General features: G+C 36.9%; 3 protein-coding genes and 1 long non-coding RNA gene across 4 annotated transcripts; 2 read left to right on the top strand and 2 right to left on the bottom strand.

Annotated features, from left to right (window-relative positions):
* Window positions 1–713: 713 nt before the first annotated feature.
* On the top strand, window positions 714–1,800 carry LOC113294009 (protein ALP1-like). Its single transcript, XM_026542444.1, has 3 exons — window positions 714–914; window positions 1,032–1,248; window positions 1,361–1,800. The coding sequence occupies exons 1-3, from the start codon at window positions 714–716 to the stop codon at window positions 1,798–1,800; spliced, it is 858 nt and encodes a 285-aa protein (XP_026398229.1).
* A 4,176-nt stretch (window positions 1,801–5,976) lies between these two features.
* LOC113294010 lies at window positions 5,977–8,163 on the bottom strand. The gene is made up of 3 exons (XM_026542445.1): window positions 7,626–8,163; window positions 7,220–7,528; window positions 5,977–6,806 (listed from the first exon to the last, which is right to left on the bottom strand). The coding sequence occupies exons 1-3, from the start codon at window positions 8,161–8,163 to the stop codon at window positions 5,977–5,979; spliced, it is 1,677 nt and encodes a 558-aa protein (XP_026398230.1).
* Window positions 8,164–12,810: 4,647 nt separating this feature from the next.
* Window positions 12,811–14,316, top strand: LOC113294011 (protein phosphatase 2C 51-like). The gene is made up of 3 exons (XM_026542447.1): window positions 12,811–13,470; window positions 13,544–13,649; window positions 14,003–14,316. Exons 1-3 carry the CDS (start codon window positions 12,811–12,813, stop codon window positions 14,314–14,316), a joined length of 1,080 nt encoding a protein of 359 aa, XP_026398232.1.
* Window positions 14,317–14,940: 624 nt separating this feature from the next.
* Window positions 14,941–17,248, bottom strand: LOC113292920. The gene is made up of 2 exons (XR_003331947.1): window positions 17,178–17,248; window positions 14,941–15,404 (listed from the first exon to the last, which is right to left on the bottom strand). It is a non-coding gene; the product is annotated as an uncharacterized LOC113292920 (long non-coding RNA).
* Between the last annotated feature and the right edge of the window lie 3,594 nt (window positions 17,249–20,842).

Consider the following 20,842-nt stretch of genomic DNA (forward strand, 5'->3'; position numbering starts at 1 on the left):
CTATCGGCCCTATTCTATTGCGTCGCTCAGTGGATGCAAAGGAATTCGATTCCGGAAAAAACAAGGGAATTGAGCAGAAAATTACCAAACTGTCCCTCAGAAAGCAAAGTCTGGATCTGTTTTCATTTTTCATTTCTGACTATTTCTTCGTAAGATCGAGAGACAAGAAGAAAAAAACCACTGAAGAGTGAGAGATGGAGATCTACGATAATTAGGTTAGGGTTTGAACTTCTCGTATTATATGTCTTTCTTCTTCAATCTGTATGTAATTTCCTTTTCTTTTTTAACTGCTCGTTTAGTTTAAGTATCTGTCTTGACAGCACGTTTAGTTTCTATAGTCATGTATCCTTGACCATTTTGTTTTTATGCTTTTCGAATTCAGACCCACTTCCAGTATGGCACCTTTAGTCTTGACAAAAAAAAGAAAACTTGAAATGATGACAGATAATATCCGAACAACGTTGGATGCAGTAACTTTATTTTACATTTATTTCTATTCATATGTCTTGCGTCACCAAAGCTGTGTGTTGAGAGCCAATGATCGTTTTGAATTAACTAGGGTACGATTGTGGGTGATGGAAGATTTGGTATATAAAAGAGACACCAAATGTAAATCCCAACTTCGTCTCGATAGACGCACTTTTAGAGTTCTTTGTCATAAGCTGCGCACCACTAGTGGATTAGAAGATAATAGAAATTGTGATGTCGAAGAAATGGTGGCGATATTTTTATATGTAATTGCGCATCACCATAAGAATAGAGTTGTGGGTTTTCAATTCAAGCGATCAGGTGATACGATAAGTAGACATGTGAACACGGTGTTGAAAAGAGTTATTAGGCTTCAAGGAGAGTTTTTAAAAGAACCGGTAGCAGTCGCTACAAGTTCTGTTGACCAGAGATGGAATTGCTTTAAGGTATGAGATTATCTCTAATGAAATATTAAAACCTTGTTAACCTTATTTGTAATGAATATTAACGCTTGGTTTTTCGTATCTGTAATGAACTATTAACACGACCTTGTTTACATTTAGAACTTCCTAGGGGCATTAGATGGAACACATATTAGTGTCCACGTTGCTACAGAAGACAAGCCTAGGTATCGTACAAGGAAAAGCGCAATTGCTACCAATGTCTTAGGTGTATGTTCTCAAGATTTGGAGGTTATATATGTATATCCTGGATGGGAAGGATCAGCTGCCGATTATCGTGTTCTTAGGGAAGCCATTTACAAAAAAAAATGGCTTAAAAGTTCCACATGGTAAGTTTGTTAGAGTATTGTAACTTGAATATGCGGATTAGCGAGTGTTTTTCATGTTTTTTATTAAGATAATGATGGTTTTTTACATGCTTACTTGTTTAGGTTACTATTACCTTTTCGATGCCGGTTATCCAAATAGTGGAGGATTTCTTGCTCCCTTTAGAGGTCAATGTTATCATTTGAAGCAATGGGAGAGAGATCGTCTAGAACCCAGGAGAGCTGAAGAGTTATTCAATATGAAACATTGTAGGGATAGGAATGTAATTGAAAGAGTTTTTGGATTGTTGAAAATGAGATGGGCAATACTTAGGGATCCCTCATGGTATCCTGTGAACATACATTGTCGTTTTATCATGGCATGTTGTTTGATACATAACCTTATTAGGAGAGAAATGTCGATGGATGAAATTTTACCGGAAGATGAATATGAGGATGGACCAATTAGTTTGGTTTCTCCTCAAGAAATTCGAATGATCGAACATGTTGATTCCTCGAATTATTGGGATGTTCAGAGAAAGGAGTTAGTTGATCAACTCATTTAGAGGCTATGTAAGCGATGGATTTCGAGATGGTCGGCGGAGGAACTTTGAAAAACTTTGTGTGGAATGAGCAACTCATTTAGAGGCTATGTCAGCGATGAAGGATTGCCTAGCTTCTAATTGGGCCGATCGACCGGAAAGCCCGAACGATCTGAAGAGAGGGAGTCTTTTTTTGGGCCGACCGACTAGAGGGCCTGAAGGGGGACTTTTATGGCCCCATCTTTGTAAATTAAAACCTAATAAGAATGTTCAATTTGATAAAAAGATTGGAAATGAATTTGGTGGTAGTCTTTGGGACATAAAAAACCTAAAATGTCCTCCTTTTTAGTCTCATTACCCATTTTTGGTTCACCTAACGGAATTTGGTTAACCAAACGGAATAAGGACCAAAATGCTTAACGGAATAGGGACCGTTTTGTTAATAGATCTCAATATGGACTAAAATGACTAACAGAATAGGGACTTAAAATTAATAATATGTGAAATCGTTTATTTATATAAATGCCATTTTTATAAAAATGTTGATAAATATTTTCAAACTTCATATCTTTCAAATGGTAAGTCGGATTTTTGTGAATTTTATATATTTGGAAAGTTCTTTGAATTACCTACGCAACGAGTATAAACAACTATATCAAATTTTTAATTTATAATATATTTGTAGTTCTCCAAAAAAATAGCTATAATTTAAAGGTAAATCGAAAGAGCATATATATATATATTTTTACATATTGCCTATATGATGCTCAAATACTTCATTGTTATACTATAAAATTACTTATAGATTTTAGTTTCGGATACGAAAGATTGTCTCCGTTCCATTAAAAATGATATTTTCATTTCTTTCATTTTTACATAATAATAAACCAAATTGAAAAATAAAATAAAAGTACTTCTTTTATCAGAAATGGAATGAAATATTAAGAAAAAGTAATGTTGCCGACGTGCATCGCACGTGAACACTACTTGTTATTATAACTCCTTAATCCTTATCCATCCTATTTTTTCAGAGGTATAATTGGCAACCAAACTTTAATATAACATATTTTAAAATCCGTGCCTTGGAATTTTACAAATTTTATGCCATTGGAAAGGATTTTAAAAAATCTACACAACGAGTACAAACAACAATATAGAATTTAGTGTTTTTGCGAAAAATTCAATGGTGACTTTTAAAATTTAATGCATAGTCATTATGCAAAGCACCACAAAAGATGTATAATACATTGGGAAATTGATGCAAACCACCACAAATGTTACATAGCACATGGGGTAAATTGATGCAAACCACCACAAAATATGCATAAAAAATGGGGAAAACTTATGTAAACTACCATAAATTGGATGGTTATCAATGTTGTTAGCCTTATAACACCATTACGCATAATGGTGCTTCGTTTTTCTTCGGTCGGCCCTCCTCACCGTGGCAGCGGTGATCTAGTATAGCCACTTTTTTGTAATATTGTATTGTAAAATGAAACCTAACACAAATATCTAATTTGCTAAAAAGATTGGACTTTGTGAGGCTTTTTTTGGTGAAGCCATTTCACATAATTCCCTATGTATAATTGGAAAGCAAACTTTAATATAACATATCTAAAAATCCGTGCCTTCGAATTTTACAAATTTTATCTCGTTGGAAAGGTTATAAAAGAATCGTGGAAATTTCTGAGGAACCCAAGTTTGGTTCCTCTCTCTTCTAAAAACCCGTCAATAAAATGATATATATATATATATATATGTAGTCCAAACTATAAGATCTACCATTAAAAATAATAGTTTTAGATAAGATTTACATCTTCACATTTTTAAATGAACCAATTTAACCTTGATTAGTTACATATTATATTTTTATAAATAATAAAAAAAATTGTTGACGTAGCTACATTTCCGCTCAGTTAGCTAACGTTACATCTGTTAATAACAAATTAATATTTTACCATTAACTTCGGTCAATCTTTGTTTTGCCAGTTTTTTGGCTCAATTATATTGTTCTTTCCCTCTTGTATCTCTCCTCTTATAAGTAAAATCATCATTAGTGGACGAAATGAAAAACACTAGGGTAAAGAAATGTATGTTGTAGATTTTACTGATGATACAAGAACATTCTACGTCCATAAAAGGAGTTTTAGGAAAAGACCAAGCAACAGTGGTAATTATCAGGGTCAAGTAAATGACTGTGGCGGTGGTCATTTTCAACTTGTGATGATCATAGTTTAATCTTTTCACCTCATTTATGTATCATTTGATTTTTCAATCATATATATTAATGATAATTTGATTTTTCATCTTATATATGGATGATAATTAGACTTTTTACGTGGATGATAATTTGATTTTTCACTTTGTATGGACGATAACTTGATTTTACACACCGATGATAATTTGATTTTTCACTTTGTATGGATGATAATTTGACTTTACACATCGATGATAATTTGATTTTTCACATCGTATATGGATGATTGATTGAACTTTCATTATATATGTATGATTATTTAATTTATAAGGTTTGAACTTTAAAAAAATGCTTGAAAATTCATTTTAAGTGGTGAAAATTTTGTTCTTTACTTTATAATATTTCAGTCAAAATTTATTTATTCCCTTGTATTTTGGGGAAAAATTAGGTTTTCATCTTATAATATTCTTGTGAAAATTTATTTTTTCACTTTTATTTGCGTGAAAAAAAATGTTGTCATCTCGCTAGATTAATGGAGAGAAGGAAGACAGAATGAGGTAGAGAAAACCCATATTTATGAAACTAAACCGAATTAAACAATCAAAGGAAGAGTGAGAAAAGATAACTAGGAGAGAGAATCTTTTGAGGAGATTTGTTAGGGATTGACATTTATCGCATGTTTTTTATTTAAAAAAATAAACAAAATTAGTTTCTTAATTTAGGTAAAAAAGGTCATTAGTGTAATCTGTTCTCATTATAGTTAGTTATGGGTTTCTAATATACAAGATCTTATTGGTGGATTTCTGATATAAAAAAATAACAAATTGGGCTAGAAAAAAAATTCCTCTGAAAGAATCTACTCAATGAGTACAAATAATAATATCAAATTTACTGAGATATTTATTATTTTATGCACAATTTTAGAAAATTATGTATATTTATCATGCGAACCACCACAAAAGATACATAATACTTTATGTAGCCATATTTTGGTTATGCATCAACTAATTTTCCGTTGCAACTAATAAAACGACGTGTTCCCTCTATTTCAAGAAAAATGATACTTTCACTTTAGGCACGACTCTCGGAAATTGAATGCATAACCATTATGCAAACCACAACAAAGAATGCATAACACATCATACAACCATATTTTGGTTTATGGATCAACTAATTTTACGTTTCTGGAAAAGTGATACTTTCACATTCCGTTTCAGGAAAAGTGATCATATCACTCCGTTTCAGGAAAAGTGATGCTTTCCCTCCGTTTCAAAATAAAATTTCACTTTTTATTTGAAGCGGAGCAAAAGTATCCCTTTTTTTTTCTGAAACGGAACGAAAGTATCACTTTTTATGAAATGGAGCGAAAATATCACTTTTTCTGAACAAGGCGAAAGTATCACTTTTTTAAAACGGCGTGAACGTAGTCACAGGCAAACCCCATCTTCAGATTTTTCTTCGGTCGGCCCTCCCTGACAACAGTTGTACTAGTTATTTGGGTCTCCCATATGGAGACAATGCTGCCAAATTGCAAAAATGGGAGGAAATCATTGAGAAGCGCAAGATCAGATTCTTGTTGGTCGAAATGTAGTATCATAAAAGCGGACAAGATAACCCTGTCAAAGAGTGTGCTACCAAGTATGGTGTGCTTCCGCCCTTTATTGCTCCTCCAAAGGTGGTAGAATCTTTGGAAAAGTATATTTGCTCCTCCAAAGAAGGGTCGTGTACCCTGCTAAGAAAAGGTGGGCTTGGTATTAAATCCTCGAAGAGCATGAATAGGGCTTTAGTCTTCAAATGCTGGTGGCGCTGTCGGCGCAATGGCAAAAATATGCCTTGGGAGAAAAGTGGTAGTTTCAAAAGTACACTCGACACCATATGATAGAGAAACATTTTTTTTGATCGGAAAAGAAAAGATATATTAGAATGATAGAATTTATAAAAGTCTACCGATGATGGCGGAAATAAACGAAAAGAAAACTTTATTACATGAATAAGTTATCTCAATCATTAATCACAGCACTAGAGAAATTCACATGAACTCTGTTTCCAGCCGCTGCGGCCCATAGGAGGATAGAAGTCTTAACTTCATTGACCAGATCGTCATATATCTTGAAGATATCGTTTGCATCAAAGGTACAGTTGTTGCGCTCTTTCCATAAGGACCAGAAGATTGCTACCGGTATCAAATTCCAAATACAGTTTCCATTGTTTGTAAAGGTTGTATTGTGCCAACAAAGAGAAAGTTGCATAACCGATTTAGGAATTACCCAAGAATATCGAGAGGTGGGCAACAGTTGAGACCATACTCTGAAAGCGACTTTACAGTGTAGGAAGAGGTTGCTTTGAGATTCTAAATCATCACCACAAAGGACACATGAATTATCCAGCTCAATTCCCTTACGCAGGAGGACATCTTTAGGGTTTAACCTACCGTGAACTAAACTCCAAACAAAGAGGTTGATTTTGGGTGGAACAACAGCCTTCCACACAAAAAGATATGGGAAATTTTCTATTCCATATGATTCGACCAGTTTACGGTATAAAGTTTTAACGGAAAACACACCTGAAGGATGAAGTTTCCATCTTCTCGTATCTGAAAGTTGATCTCGAACCGGTGGAATATCACCAATGACAGTGAGGAGAGTGGCGTATTCTCCAACTTCTGAATTAGTTAGGACACGTTTGAAATCAAACCTCCAATTCCCCTCCACAAAAATCATATCGGCAATCCTAACATCTTTGTCTCTGGCCAGTTTGTATAGGTTTGGAGATAAAGTAGTTAAAGATTGCTGGCCACACCATATGTCATTCCAGAATGCAATTCTGTTTCCTGAATGCAAATAAAGTGTTGAGTTCTCACTAACTAACACTGCGGAATCTGCGATAACACGCCAACATGAAACTCCATATGTTTGAGTTACTTTTCCAGGGATCCAAAAAGAGAAATCAGTACCGTATTTATCTTCAATTATCCTATACTAGATTTTATTCTTTTCAACAACATATCTCCACCCCCATTTAGCTAGCAATGCTAAATTCATAAGCCTAAGATTGCATACTCCTAATCCACCTCTTTCTTTACTAGCCTGAACCAGGTCCCAATTTACCAAGTGAGATGTTTTAGCATCTTCTTTGTACGCATCTTTTTCTCTAGAATCTTGATGACAGATATAGGGGCCTTGAACAAAGAAAAATAATAAGTAGGAAGAGAAGACAAGATGCATTTTAAAAGAGCAAGTTTACCTCCTTTAGATAATGATATCCTTCTCCAAATGGATAGTCTAGCATCAAATTTCTCTATGATCGGGTCCCAAATTCCTTTTGATCCTGATTTTGCACCGAGTGGCATTCCCATGTACATAAAAGGTAAGGAATCAGTTGTACACCCAACTTCTTCAGCCCATAAAGATAATTCAGGAACATCGCCAACCGTAATAAGCCTAGTTTTGGATGTGTTTACCTTTAAACCGGTAATAAACTCAAAACAATGAAGAGCTGAGAATAAGTTATGCAACTCCTCCTTTTTATGATCTACAAAAAATATAGTATCATCTGCATAGTGGAGATGGTTAACATTAATACTTGTAGGTGAAACAGAAAAGCACTAAACAAGCATTGATTCGCAGCTCGATCCATGAAACGTGAAAACCCTCCATTGCAATGTTGAACAGAAGAGGGGACACTGGGCAGCCTTGTCTTACACCTCTTGTACTTGTGAAATACCCAAAAGGTGATCCGTTGATAAGAACTGAGAATGAAGAAGTAGAGTAGCAAAAATTCAACCAATTACATAATTTCCTGCTGAAGCCCATTTGTTTTAACACAAAGTCCAGATATTTCCAATTGATTCTGTCGAAATCCTTCTCAAGATCAATTTTGCACACAATACCAGCATTTCCAGACCTGAGTCTAGAGTCTACCAATTCATTGGCAATTAAGGTACCATCAATAATTTGTCTCCCTTCAATATATGCACATTGAACAGGGGAAATAAGCTTATCCATCACAAGTTTTAGCCTTGTATCCAGAACTTTTGCTATGATCTTGTACACACTAGTTAGAAGACAGATAGGTCTACAATATTTGATAGTCTCTATGTGATCCTTCTTAGGCACAGGAGTAATGAAAGTAGAATTGTGTTTAGAGTTTATTGTACCTGTTATGGAAAATTCATTCACCGTACTCATAATATCTTCCTTTATAAATTGCCAGCACTTCTGAAAGAAAAGTATTGGGAAGCCATCTGGACCCGTCGTTTTATCATTACCTAAATCTATCTCCTATGGCTTGCAAAACTTCTTCTTCGGTGAAATCAGGTTCTAAGATTGTATCCTCTGTAGAAGTTATGCTATCAAACACAATCGCTTCTAAATCAGGTTTTATAATCTCTTCTTCAGTAAACAGAGCTTTATAGTAATCCACTATATGTATTTGCAATCTTACTCTGTCAGAAAAACTATGATAGAGAAACTAAGCTTTTGCAGACAGGGTGAGGCACATGACCATCTTTCGGGTCTGTTAGAATATGAACATCCAACTCAAAACCAATTGGCAATGAGTGGAGAGGCCCTAAGGGGTTATAAACTACAAGATCTTAGATTTCCCAACAATGTGGGACTAATAGTATCAACACGCCCCCTCACGTGTAGCCTTATTGGGTCTAACACGTGGACAATTAAATCGGGTGATGCGGAGTAGAGGCGCGGTCAAAGACTCGTCGCAAAATAGCCTGCTCTGATACCATGTTAGAATATGAACATTCAACTCAAAACCAATTGGCATTGAGTGGAGAGGCCCTAAGGGGTTATAAACTACAGGATCTTAGATTGCCCAACAATGTGGGACTAATAGTCTCAACAGGGTCGATGTGAACCCACTAACGGCCACTCAGTTTATGACGCTCAAATTTCTTTCGGTGCAAACAGGGTATGACCCTTCCAGATTCCAAGTTTCCAACATAGTTTCTTTCGGGCACTCGTTGTACTTGTAGTGTTTTTAAGTTGTTGACATGATGACTTCTTTAGCGCAGAGAGTAATCCCTGGAAACATCATGTATCGTGTGTAATTGGAAAAAATCGTCCTGACAATACTTGTTCTAAATCAATGCCTTGCATCCATGAACGCTAACATTATTAGCACTTAAAAGTGTGCTATGAGTATTCACATCTGTATGCTCACTATCACATGGCATTTACCAAGATTTGAACAGCTCTTCAAACGGATAGCGGTACACTGATCGATTGGGCTCCCCCATTGAAATCCGACTGGACATCCAATGGGCAGGAAGGTAGCGCTCCTAACATCTAGACAAGTGGAGTGCACGTGCCTGCACGTAGGCAAACCATGGGCTTTTCTTTTAACACTTGATCAAAACCAACAGATGAAATCTTACCTGGAGTCGCACGATTGCGTCTTCGTAACTGTGAATATTAAGTTTGTAACCCTAGAAATTGGACTTGTGAATAAGGTGTTTGGAATTTTATTAAGAAAATCTTCATACATCATGAATTGGTTGAAACCAAGCTCAAATAAATGTAGTTTCTTCTCGGAAAAATGTTAATGGAGGATTTGATGTTTCTGGTAATCACTGAATGGGAGACCCTTCAAAACCATGGATAAACATAAATCAAACGTAACCACCAAAATTAACAGAACCGTAGAACTGTAGAATATATTAGAAAACGATTTTGGTTTTAAGAATTTAGCTGTGGAGAAGAGAGAGGGGGTTGAGGGAAAAGAAGAAGAAAGAAAAGAAGTAGCAGCTGGAGCCTGGAGATGGACTTAATCCAACGGATAACTATAAAAATACGCGTTGGACGAATAGTACGTGCGGGAACGAAAAATAGTTAGCGGTTTTTCAAGAAGGGTTGTTGGCATCAAAGGGGGAGAGATGTGTGCGGGCATATGGGCCCCACTGCTTGTCTCAGTCGGGATATACTGTCGGAACTCCAAATCGGTAAGCATACCGGGTTCACGAATCCCTTTCGGTAGAGTTTCCCCGGTATATGTAGCATTACTGCATCACTATCCACGTCAACCAAAAAAGAAAACACAGATTCTTATCGTCTTTGTTTTGAAAAAGAGCGACAGAAATTGAGATGGAGATGTTTATGATGGGTATTTGTCGATGGACAAAGGAGATTAAATGCTCGTTTTAGTAGATCAGAACAACAAGGGACGTGGTAAGGTGTTTGTTTTAGAGGCCGAGATATAGTAGTGACGGGTGAGAAAACAAGACAAGATTTGTAGTTACTATAATGGTTTGATCGTATGGTCGTTGGTGGTTGGTGATCCATGGTCAATGTAAATCCAAAAATGGGGGTTTGTGGCTTGATTCTGGTGATATCAAAAGTAAATTGTTCCAGTTGTGGGACATGAAGAATTGGTAAAAGAAAAGAAAGGAAAAAAAGTGAATTGTCATGGTGTTGCTGTGAAAGGCAGAATTGCAAAGAATAAGGGTCGTTGTGGCTGAGCATTGAAGGATAATAATGGGTTAACTGATGCCGAGAGACGACGGTGTTGACAGATGGGCTAGAAGGTATGGAGAAACAATCATGTATCTCCTCTCCTCAGAAGGGTTATATGATGGAGACCAAGAATGTATTTCCTCGCTCCATTGTGGGTTAGATGCTGGAGAACAAGCATGTATCTCTCGTCCAAATCTAGTGCGTGATGGTTGGTTACAGTTTTTCATTGCAAAGGGCTACTGCCTGTTCATAGTGGTTATGTTTGCGTGTTTCGTAAAGATATGTTTGGCGTAGTTTGAGTTTGAGGGAGGAAGGTATCATGTTGGAGTTTAAGCTCAAACATGTTGGTGTCAGAAGTGTGGTTGAAGAGTTTGTGACGGAAACTTGGAATACCTGCAAAGTATGGCATACTTTGTAATAGTAATATAACGCTTGTGGCATGATAAGATTGTGACAGAATCTTGAAAAGAAACTTGGAAGTGTGAAGGTTTCGCAACAATAGTGTGACTGGAACAGAGAAGAAGAGACAACAATAAGGTTGTGAAGTAAGAGAAGCAATCACCAAGGGTGATATGTGAAAAGACAACAAGAGGAGGTTATAATACATATGAGTTGTGGAAGATGATCAACAAGAGGTAGGCGAGTGAAGTCTACGAGTTATGGTTTAGATAAGACTTGATGTACTCAAGGGGCATGAGAAGTGAAGCAATTCCAGCGTGGAATTTGAAGAGTGAGACAGAGCTATAATGCTCTGTGTGGAAATCCTGCGAGTGAAGTAGATTACAAATTATGAGTCAGTAAGTTGGTATGGAAATCCTACGAGTGAAATAGGTAAAAAAGAGAAATGATGGAAATCCCGCGAGTGAAGTAAGTAAAGAATTTGGTTTCGTGTTTGGTTAGCAAGTTGATAGAACACAAAAATAGTATTTCTAGCTTATTAAAGATTTGTTAAAAATATCTTGGTTTAAGGAGGATGTTGGAAGTTAAACCAAGATATGGTGAAGTGGTCATTGAAGCAACTAGTTGAAGTGGATACGGATCGGTGAAGCAACTAGCACAAGTTGACACGGTGTGTTTAGCTTGAAGATGAAGTAAACTTGAGAAGCAAGTTTTTGGAGTATTAGAGTTTATTACGTATAGAGTTTGGAATTTTCTAGAAGAGCCTTTGTTTAGAGTTTGATCTTTGTTAGGAAAGTTTTTTTTGCTTGGTAGTCTAGTTTGTTAACACTATGAATAGGTTGTTGAGCTATGTTTTTATCAATGTAGTTGTTTGTGCATTGGTGTTTATGTTCTCCTCTCTCCTACTGGATCCTACATGCTATGAGTATTCCTATTTGTATGCTCACTATCTCATAGCATTAACCAATATTTGAACAGCTGATCAAACGGATAGTGTTACATTGATCAAGCTGGCTTGACACTGAAATCCCGACTGAACTTCCAATGGGTACGAAGGTAACACTACTAGCATCTAGATCAGTGCGGGCATATGGGCCCCACTGCTTGTCTCAGTCGGATTTACTATCGGGACTCCAACTCGGTAGGTCTATCGAGTTAACGAATCCCTATCGGGAGGGTTTCGGTGGTATATGTAGCAGTACTGCATCACTATCGATGCAAACAACAAAGAAACGCCAAATAGAAACATAGTGGTTCAGATTCTTATCGTCTTTCTTTTGAAAAAGATCGACGGAGATTGTGATCCTTAACTCTTTCATAAAAAGGGCTCTATTTGTCTAATAGATTTAAGATAATCTATCAGATAATACTAGAATGTGTATGGACCAAATATTGGGGTCAAGTTCCAACTCCGGTTGGTTAGCGATACTTTTCTCATTTCCAGTCGGTAGTACAATAGTTAGAGAGGTACTTGCGAGCTGGTGGTTGCATATGTGGGCTGGCCTACTTGGTTTAGTATTCGTCCCGACTCCTGCCTTACACTCCCCCTGTCACCTCTTCCATTACCCGTCTTGACGTCAAAATTGATTTGCTCGAGGATGATAAATTGTATCTTAGTTAACCAAATAGCGTGCGCATATGGAAAGAATATACCTATGTGTCTGATACGCAAATGCGTGCGTCCCAACATCACGAGGCTCAGGCGGACACGTGACATGATCATTTCAGGAGTGTCCCTGCTACATAACATGCAGAAGATTTGCCCCCTTATCCTCATATCTTACCGCGTGTCTAAACCAAATTCAATCGCCATGTCAAATTTGCTAACAGATGTCAAATCCTACGCATGCACAGATGCACACTCTACTTGTTCATTTTTTATTTGTTTTCACTTCTTTTGACTGGACAGTTCTATAAAAGGAAAATGACATTTTAGTTTTGAATTTATCGTCATCATAAATCGAGTCAATGGAAATAATAGAAGATGATCATGATCATAGCAATAAGATGGGTGGATCATCTCTACCGCCCATTGGAATATTATTGGAAAAAGATGTACCAGCAGCAGCAACAACAACGACGGTTGGGATATTAGTATCGTCGGGAGGAAATGAACTCTGCGGTGGTGGTTGTGATGATGATATAAGCAGAGATATTTTACAGTGTGTCTCACACGGTTCTGTTTCTGTGTGCGGTGGAAGACCGGAGATGGAAGATGCTGTTACTATAGTACAAAACTTATTACCTTCATCAAATAATGTCCGTCCGCGCAACCATGATCATGGGGGAGAAGTGAAATATGATTTCTTTGGTGTGTATGATGGACATGGTGGCTCCGTTGTAGCAAACCTATGTTGTGAGCGGTTACATAAGATACTGGTGACTGAGACTGTATCATCAAATCTAGATGGGATCGAGTGGGAGAATGTCATGGTGAGTTGCTTTGAAAAAATGGATAGAGAAGTAAGTGAAAAAGAAGTTGAAATCAAAAGTATTAAGTCGCAAGGATCAACGGCTGTAGTTTCTTTGATTAGCAAAGATAAAATTATTGTTGCTAATTGTGGTGATTCTAGGGCTGTCTTGTCTCGTGCTGGCTCACCACCGATCCCACTTTCCCAAGATCATAAGGTAACTTTACTTCTGCTATTTATTTATTTTTAAGTAACATACGACGTGTCAACAGATTAATTTGCAGTTTAAGCCTGACAGGAAAGATGAGATGGAGAGAATTGAAGCAGCTGGAGGAACGGTAATCAACTGGAATGGATTCCGTGTTCTCGGTGTCCTTGCTACCTCTAGATGCATAGGTGCTATAACAGTGCTATATTTCCTATATTATCCCTTAAAAACTATAGCTTCACATTTTGTAGTTTGTACCATAACTTGTAAGCCGCTGCTGGTTTGGCGACAAATCCAGGTAAAATCAAACTGAGCATCCTCTTGTAAGCTGGTTTTTGTAGTTACAATAGAGAAACAAAAAAAGAACATAAAACAATAAAGATTACCGAGGATCCCTGTCTGAAACTAAACCACACTTAAGGCATGCAGATTTAGACGTTTCGGCTCAATTAGCTACCAAATGACCAAAGTAAAAACCACCAGCACAGACATTTTTTAAGCTGCTGCGCCAATGCTGTTTTTTGTTTCCATTTTTGCACAGGCGATCGCTACCTCAAGCCATTTGTAACATCTGTCCCGGAGGTCACGATAACTTCACGAAACGAAAGCGATGAGTTTCTGATATTTGCTAGTGATGGTTTATGGGATGTTATGTCAAACAAGATGGCTTGTCAAATAGCAAGGAAATGTCTAGAAGGTAAAGTAGCAAGGATATCCTCATCGCTTTTGGATCATACTTGTAATGCTGCATTCGCTGCGGCAGTTCTGGCTGAAGTTGCAATGGCTAGAGGAAGTAAAGATAATATCAGTGTTGTGATAGTTGAGTTGAAGAAACTAATCCAAGTAGATGGCTAGTTCTGGTTAGCCTAGTACTAATTATAGTTTTCCAAGTTTCCCTTTCATTGTCGTTAGTTTCATTTGTTTTAAATTGCTAGTGTTCCAGACAATGCTTATGTACCAAGAGATCTGGAAATTGGGGTATTTTATTTTCTTATCCGGCTACCTGGATTTTTGTAGGTAGCAAGCCTCTTCCTATCAATGAGGTTTATTAATCTTCTTTTCCCTTTTCTTCCAAAGCCTTGCTCTAATTGCATCAAGAACAAACGAGGTTCAATTCTTGTTCTCATATTAAGATTATCTTCACAGCTGAACCCCCAATTTGCGCCTTTCAACTGTTCTTAAAGAGCATGGAAAAACTGAAGGGCGAGCAGACACGGGTGTGATATGCAAGACGGACAGAGGAGTATGAACAGTTGGAGGGGCTGAAAAATTGGTCGAGTAGATTCTCTCTTTCTATGGCTTTAGATTTCTAAACCTATTTCATGTCTCGTCTCAGAGTCCCTACTAGTGATGTTACAAGGTTAAATCATATATGCTCAACATTCATAATAAGAAACTGTTTCTGTGAGTAAAAGATAAAAACAGAAAAAGAGCTGAAACAAAGAGTAGTGAAAAATCCCAGCCTAAAAATTACCCAACTGAAGAAAATAAACCCTGAAATTTCACTATGAAAGTAAAAACGCAATGAACAATCCTCCAAAATTCTATATGGGAACAGGGACTAACGAACTCATTGCTGCTTTCTAAACGTTAAACTCTAGTACAACAGGGGTTTTATCATAGACGGAATCATTGGTAAAAGATTCAAACCCCATGGGTAAAAAACTTCATCAGTTGATTTAAGATATGAATCTCCAACTATATAATCCAACAAATGCATTTTCTGTTATGCTTTTTCTACTAAAACAAATGTAATAATACAACGTAAAACTGAAAATACAGCAATTGCTTTGTCAAGTTTCTATGAAGAATTGTAATAGACAGGAATCTACCAGAAAGACCACTATAGACGGAAACATTGGTAATCAGCTCTCTCAGATTCCCTCTTCTACATAGAGTTGAAGAAAGATTATTCATTATATTCATATTTGACTGAGGTAAACCTGAAAAAACAATCTAGAGTCAGAACTTCAGAAACGAAAAATATGAATTGCAATCAGATATACTCTCCAATATAGAAGAAGACATGGAATCACGAGACGGAGCAACAAAAGTGAAATAATATACGAATGCCTGAACTTCCAGACTGTCCTACATTGTGGCTTTACACTACAATGTACTACTTATACACGATATTCCCCTAACATTGTTCTTCATAGTGGGAAAATCATCCATCGTAAGATTCAAACCCATGAATAGAACACTTCGTCAATTGATTTAAGATAAGAATCTCCATGAAACACACAAATCAATAATATTACAGTGCATGTTATTCACCAACTACAGGAAACACCCGCCGGATTCAACAAATGCATTTTCTGTTATTCTTTCTCTACAACAAATGTAAGAATGGCCACTCTAGGAATCCAACAATAATGGTGTCCTGAGGAATCTAGGCCTCTTTAGAAGTTTTCAATCTAGCCGTCAAGGATGGCAGCCAAAGAACAGTTGATTATTGCAGGTCGATATCTGACATCCAACTGCAAGAGATGATCTAGAGGAAGTTCAAAAGGAAAAAGAGAATAGTAAGAAGAAGATAATGAAAGGAACCACAGGTGAGTCTAAGCTTGAAGATAATAACAGAAAAGGGTTTGAGATCAGTTTTATGTTTACAACCGACTTCCCCTTTAAAAACAATAGAGCTCCTGCCATTACTTGATTAGCAAACAAGGTTAAGGCTGTTAGGAGACGCAGGGAGCTATTTATTACCAAACTATCTAACGGCGCGTTTCATGTCAAGGTAATCAGTTATTTTTTCGAGCAACTCATACTTCTGTATTCTACATATATGAATCTTCTTACACTGAGTGTGATTGTTTACATGTTTTACAGTTGAAATATGCATGTAATACTCATAGCATTTTGCAAATGGAACCATCAATGTTCGAAGCACTGAACAAAAAATAGAAGGATTCTAATTGGGAAAACTACAAGTAGTTTTAAAGTTGTCAAGTCTCTAAATTATAAAATGATTCTTAGATAATGTAGCAAGAACTAAGAAACATAGAATTTTTTTTAATCTCTAAAATATTGTCTGTTGCTAACCCGTAATTAAATCTTTAAAATGATTACACACACTTTTAAATTTCAACGAACATATGACATATCAGATAGGGCTCCTAGGCACATGCATCAGTTATGTTGGACATGACCGCATAACCTCCCAAGAAATTTGATTTATATCATGGAATGCGGTGGTAAATGGAACTCCTGATTCTATTAAGATTGACTGGATAGAGGACATCTGAAACTGTATTTCAACATGTCGATTTCATATAGAACCTCACTCTATCCGATTTGACACCTAGTTTTAACAAGTAAAATAACATCAAATCAGGCTTAAAACGATTGATATTGTGATTCTATAACTACTGAGCCAATCACCTTTACACTACATTCAATTCAATTCAATCAATTAAACGATACATTTCTTAAATTACAGAAATCAAAGACCTTTTTTCTCTCTAAAAACAGCCTCTACAATAATATCGAAATCTTATGAACTATAAACCATAACAATCTACTATAAGATGGCTATTCGAAAACAAAGAGATTTAACAATGTGGGTTAGTCAAATCAGTGAGGGAAAAGAATGCCCTAAGTAACAAATTGGATTGAGGGTTCTTCTAGTTACCCTTGTGTCAAGGAGGATGAAGGTATTCCAAATTAAGAAATGGAGAAAGTAAAAACAAGAAGAAGAAGAAGAAGCTTAGTACCTGTGTCTGCGGAATCAAGCTGTGAGGAAGATGAACTGAGAAATGGAAACAAGAGACAAAACTTCGTGATCAACCTCTTGGGCTCTAAATTGGCCCTGAATTGTGTTTTACTTAAGGCAGCCAAAAGCATCCGGATGAGAAGATCATCACATGTTTACTTAGGGCACCCCAATCCGAAAAACAAAAACAAAAAAACAATTCTAACGTGTTTGGATGCACATGATTTTTCCAATTCAAAAAGAAGAAGTCAGTTTGGTATAGAATTTTAAAAGGACATCTGGAAGGTAAAAAGGTTAAAATTTTGTAGCTCTACTTCCGACTTCTCAACTCCAAGACAAAATTAAAAAAGAAATAACAAAGGGAAGGTAATGCCAATAGGAGAGAAACCAACAACTCCGGACACAACACCAAAAAAGACAAGCAACAATGAATGATAAGGGCCTCACCTCGTTAAAGATAAGTGGTGTATCTTAATTTGTCATTTTTGTCCTCTTTCCAAATTTGCTCACTCCGTTTCCATTCTAATTAGTAGGGTGAACTGGATCAGGTTAATTAAAGCATTTACCTTTGGTATCCCCTTCAATCTCACAATTGCCCATTCTTCTTCTTCTTCTTGTCCTTTTCCCCTCTTCTTCCATAACTTATTCATTTTATCGTTAATTAATCGGTTTTCCTGCTTTTTGCATGACCCCTTCCATCTTCTGACATCCTTTTTTATCGGTTGCTTCTTTGTACATCGCTTCGAGTCGATTTAGTCTCACCTGCAAGCATCATCCATGTCCCTCGTTTAGACTTTCTTTTTCTGCGAGAGTCCGCTTGGATGGGATAGAAGCCTCCTGATAACAATATGATGATCGTCCGGAGTCCTCGTCGGATTGTTCGTCGGGCGACACATAGTTCGGTTGAACTCTCTCATCAGCGTCTCCTTTTGCATGGGTTTCCCTCCCGATATCCTTTCGGACTAGCCAGGGACTCGGACTTCGTCCTCCTTATGCTTTTCGACTCCCTTGTGTCTGGGGTTAATGTCAAATGTCTCTTCCGAATGGATACTCGCATCGTCTAGGAGCTCCTTTTTCCTTCGTGGGAATTGATCCTCGATAGCTTCGTTCTGCATATCGGGCAGAACGATATGCTCACCGTCAACTACTTTCTCTATAGGGTTTTTTCCCCTACAGGGACCTCCTTTGGTATAGTAGACAATTCCTTCTTTTTCACCTAGTTCCTTAGCCTCCTATTCTTCTTTTTTAATCTATTGTTCGTCGTTCTAACCTTTTCATTCGTATTTCCTTGTTTTTCATGATGGCCTCGAGGGCGGCAGTATTGTTATCATGGTTAGAGGAAATATCCTTTTGCGTCGTGGTATTAGATACTGGGTTTATTAGTCCTCCATTCTAAGTCAAATGAACTTCATCTCGATCCTCGGATGAGGCATCTTTTTCATCGGAATCAGAATGATATGTTAGTCCTTCACGATATGGGTTATCGGGCGGTCTTTCTCATGAACAGATGGTGTTTGGCTGAACCTCTCCCGGTTCCATCGCGTCTAGTTCATCGGACGGCATACGTTCAACTCCAAGGGTCGTGCGAGCGGGTCGTCTCGTCATCATTGTCTTTCCTGCGAGAGATGCAGTAATACTCAATTTGTTTTTTTTTCTGAAAAGTGGGACCCTAGATTTGCAGGTCACATGAAGTTCCCAAGTCAGAGTTCAGACTGTATTGTACGATTTGAAGTTCAGAAAGACTTGACAGCAGGTTTTGTAAATACTTGAAGATGATATTAAAAACATTCGTCAACTGGATAAAGTTTTTGTGTCAGGAAAAGGGATTTTTCTTTTTCTCTTTTTTCGAGTAAATTACCTTCTCCAGCACGTGATACCTTTGATGGGTAGAAATCAGTTTTTCACGATTAGTACTTTTTTCCATTCATGGAAGTGTTTCTCAGCGCTTGTAGATTTTTATTTTCAACATTTTTATGGTTGATGATTGATGATATACTCTTTAACCTTTCTTCCACGTTTAGATCTAAGTTTCTAAAAGGGATTCTGGGCTGTCATGAGTTTTATGAGGCGAGAATTCTTCAAAAGGCCTTTAACCTTAGCACATATTCAACTGTCGTAACTTGTTTTTCTTCTACGAAGTTTACTTGGCTAGATCTCTTCCCAACTCAATCATGGAGGAGGTTTTGTGAACTTTTGCAAGAAGTCAGTGACATCTCTGATGTTCTAACCATCAACTCTCGTGAGCGTCTTTAGGAAGGTGGTAAAACAAATTTAAAAGGCTTAAATCGAGAAGAACAAGCGATATTTCTTTAGATTTAATACTCATGAAGGATATACAGGACTTTGCAGCCGTGAAATCATATAGATGTCACTGTGTTCGAGATCAATTTACTAAGTTTGAGAGAAATCAACGAAAAAAGAAAGGACTTTCACTTAAGGTTTTGAAGAAAAAAAATTAAGGGACGTAGAAAAATTCTTTATACCTCATAGTTTCTAGCGTCAAAATGTAGTTGCATATTTCTTGCTAACCGCACCCATGAAGATCTAACAACTAATAAACATTTAAGATTCAAAGTAAAGGAAAGATGTAAACAACACGAAAGTAAGTATGAACACAACTATGTATCATGGTTTGGCCATGTAAACCTACAGCCACGGTGAAGAAACTATAGCTTATTTACGAGGGTTTTACCCTTTGATGAGTTACAAATATCTCTCAAACTTCTAACTCCTCTTTCTCTAGTCTCTTTATGGAATAGAACCATTCAAGATTACATGTCCATTTCCTTCTACATGAACGGGTATTTATAAGCAAAGTAAACTTCTATAGATATGATAAGGTGCTTCTCGACTAATAACGATATGGTACATCTTTTTATTGCTCGGACTGGCTCATTACTACTTCCCTTCGATGGATATTTTACCCTCACACCTTCGGGATTGCAAGAGTCAAACTGCAATACTTATACTTGTATGTTGTTCTTATTCTCACTGATAAAAAATATATAGTAGACCTTCATAGAACCAACCAAGCATATTTTCACCTTCAGGATTTGAAACACCCTTACTTGGTAAAGGCAGTAGGCTAGGAATTCTCGCCCCGCTAAAATTTAAAGCTGCCTAGTGGGTAGCCTATTAAATCTGCTGCATGCATTTCCAAGGCCGCGAAATCTTACAGCTCATGCCAAGCAGGTAAATGCAAAACAAATTACATGGAAAAGACTAAAGAACAAACTTTGATAGTACATTTTTGGGTGCCTCTGACATGAATCACATTTGATGATCAGGTCTTTGTTTTTTTTAATGAATCAACATGCTTTTACAGGACTCGAAGTTTTTATTAGCTTTTCTTTTTATTAGCCAGTTCGCCGTACATTGACAAAGTTCCACTTTTTTACCCCCTGCCAAAGTCGCCGTACCTCGACAAACTTCCACTTTATTACCGCCTGCCAAAATCATTGTCGTGTCTCTACCACATTCAGCCTTCAACAGTCAACTCTCCATTGAATGACATGCACGATATTTTCTCTTTCAGGTGTTATTCGGTCGTGTCTATACCAAATTCAATCTTTATATCAAATTTACTAACAGAGGTCAGGTCAGGTCATTCATTCTCATTTTTTCTTAACGAGTCCGAGAGTTCCATAAAAAAGGAGGAAAATGATA

This window comes from Papaver somniferum, chromosome 7 (assembly GCF_003573695.1).
Source record: "Papaver somniferum cultivar HN1 chromosome 7, ASM357369v1, whole genome shotgun sequence".
Taxonomy (NCBI): Eukaryota; Viridiplantae; Streptophyta; class Magnoliopsida; order Ranunculales; family Papaveraceae; genus Papaver; species Papaver somniferum.

Excerpts from the sequence above, each read along its gene's own strand:
- LOC113294009 (XM_026542444.1), top strand. The coding sequence starts at position 714 with ATGGTGGCGATATTTTTATATGTAATTGCGCATCACCATAAGAATAGA. Across the intron at positions 915-1,031 it reads AGAGATGGAATTGCTTTAAG|AACTTCCTAGGGGCATTAGA; the intron begins GTATGAGATTAT and ends GTTTACATTTAG. Across the intron at positions 1,249-1,360 it reads CAAAAAAAAATGGCTTAAAA|GTTACTATTACCTTTTCGAT; the intron begins GTTCCACATGGT and ends TTACTTGTTTAG.
- LOC113294010 (XM_026542445.1), bottom strand. The coding sequence starts at position 8,163 with ATGAGTACGGTGAATGAATTTTCCATAACAGGTACAATAAACTCTAAA. Across the intron at positions 7,529-7,625 it reads GTTCAACATTGCAATGGAGG|ATGATACTATATTTTTTGTA; the intron begins GTTTTCACGTTT and ends TCCACTATGCAG. Across the intron at positions 6,807-7,219 it reads GATATCATTATCTAAAGGAG|GAAACAGAATTGCATTCTGG; the intron begins GTAAACTTGCTC and ends ATTTGCATTCAG.
- LOC113294011 (XM_026542447.1), top strand. The coding sequence starts at position 12,811 with ATGGAAATAATAGAAGATGATCATGATCATAGCAATAAGATGGGTGGA. Across the intron at positions 13,471-13,543 it reads CACTTTCCCAAGATCATAAG|CCTGACAGGAAAGATGAGAT; the intron begins GTAACTTTACTT and ends TTGCAGTTTAAG. Across the intron at positions 13,650-14,002 it reads TGCTACCTCTAGATGCATAG|GCGATCGCTACCTCAAGCCA; the intron begins GTGCTATAACAG and ends ATTTTTGCACAG.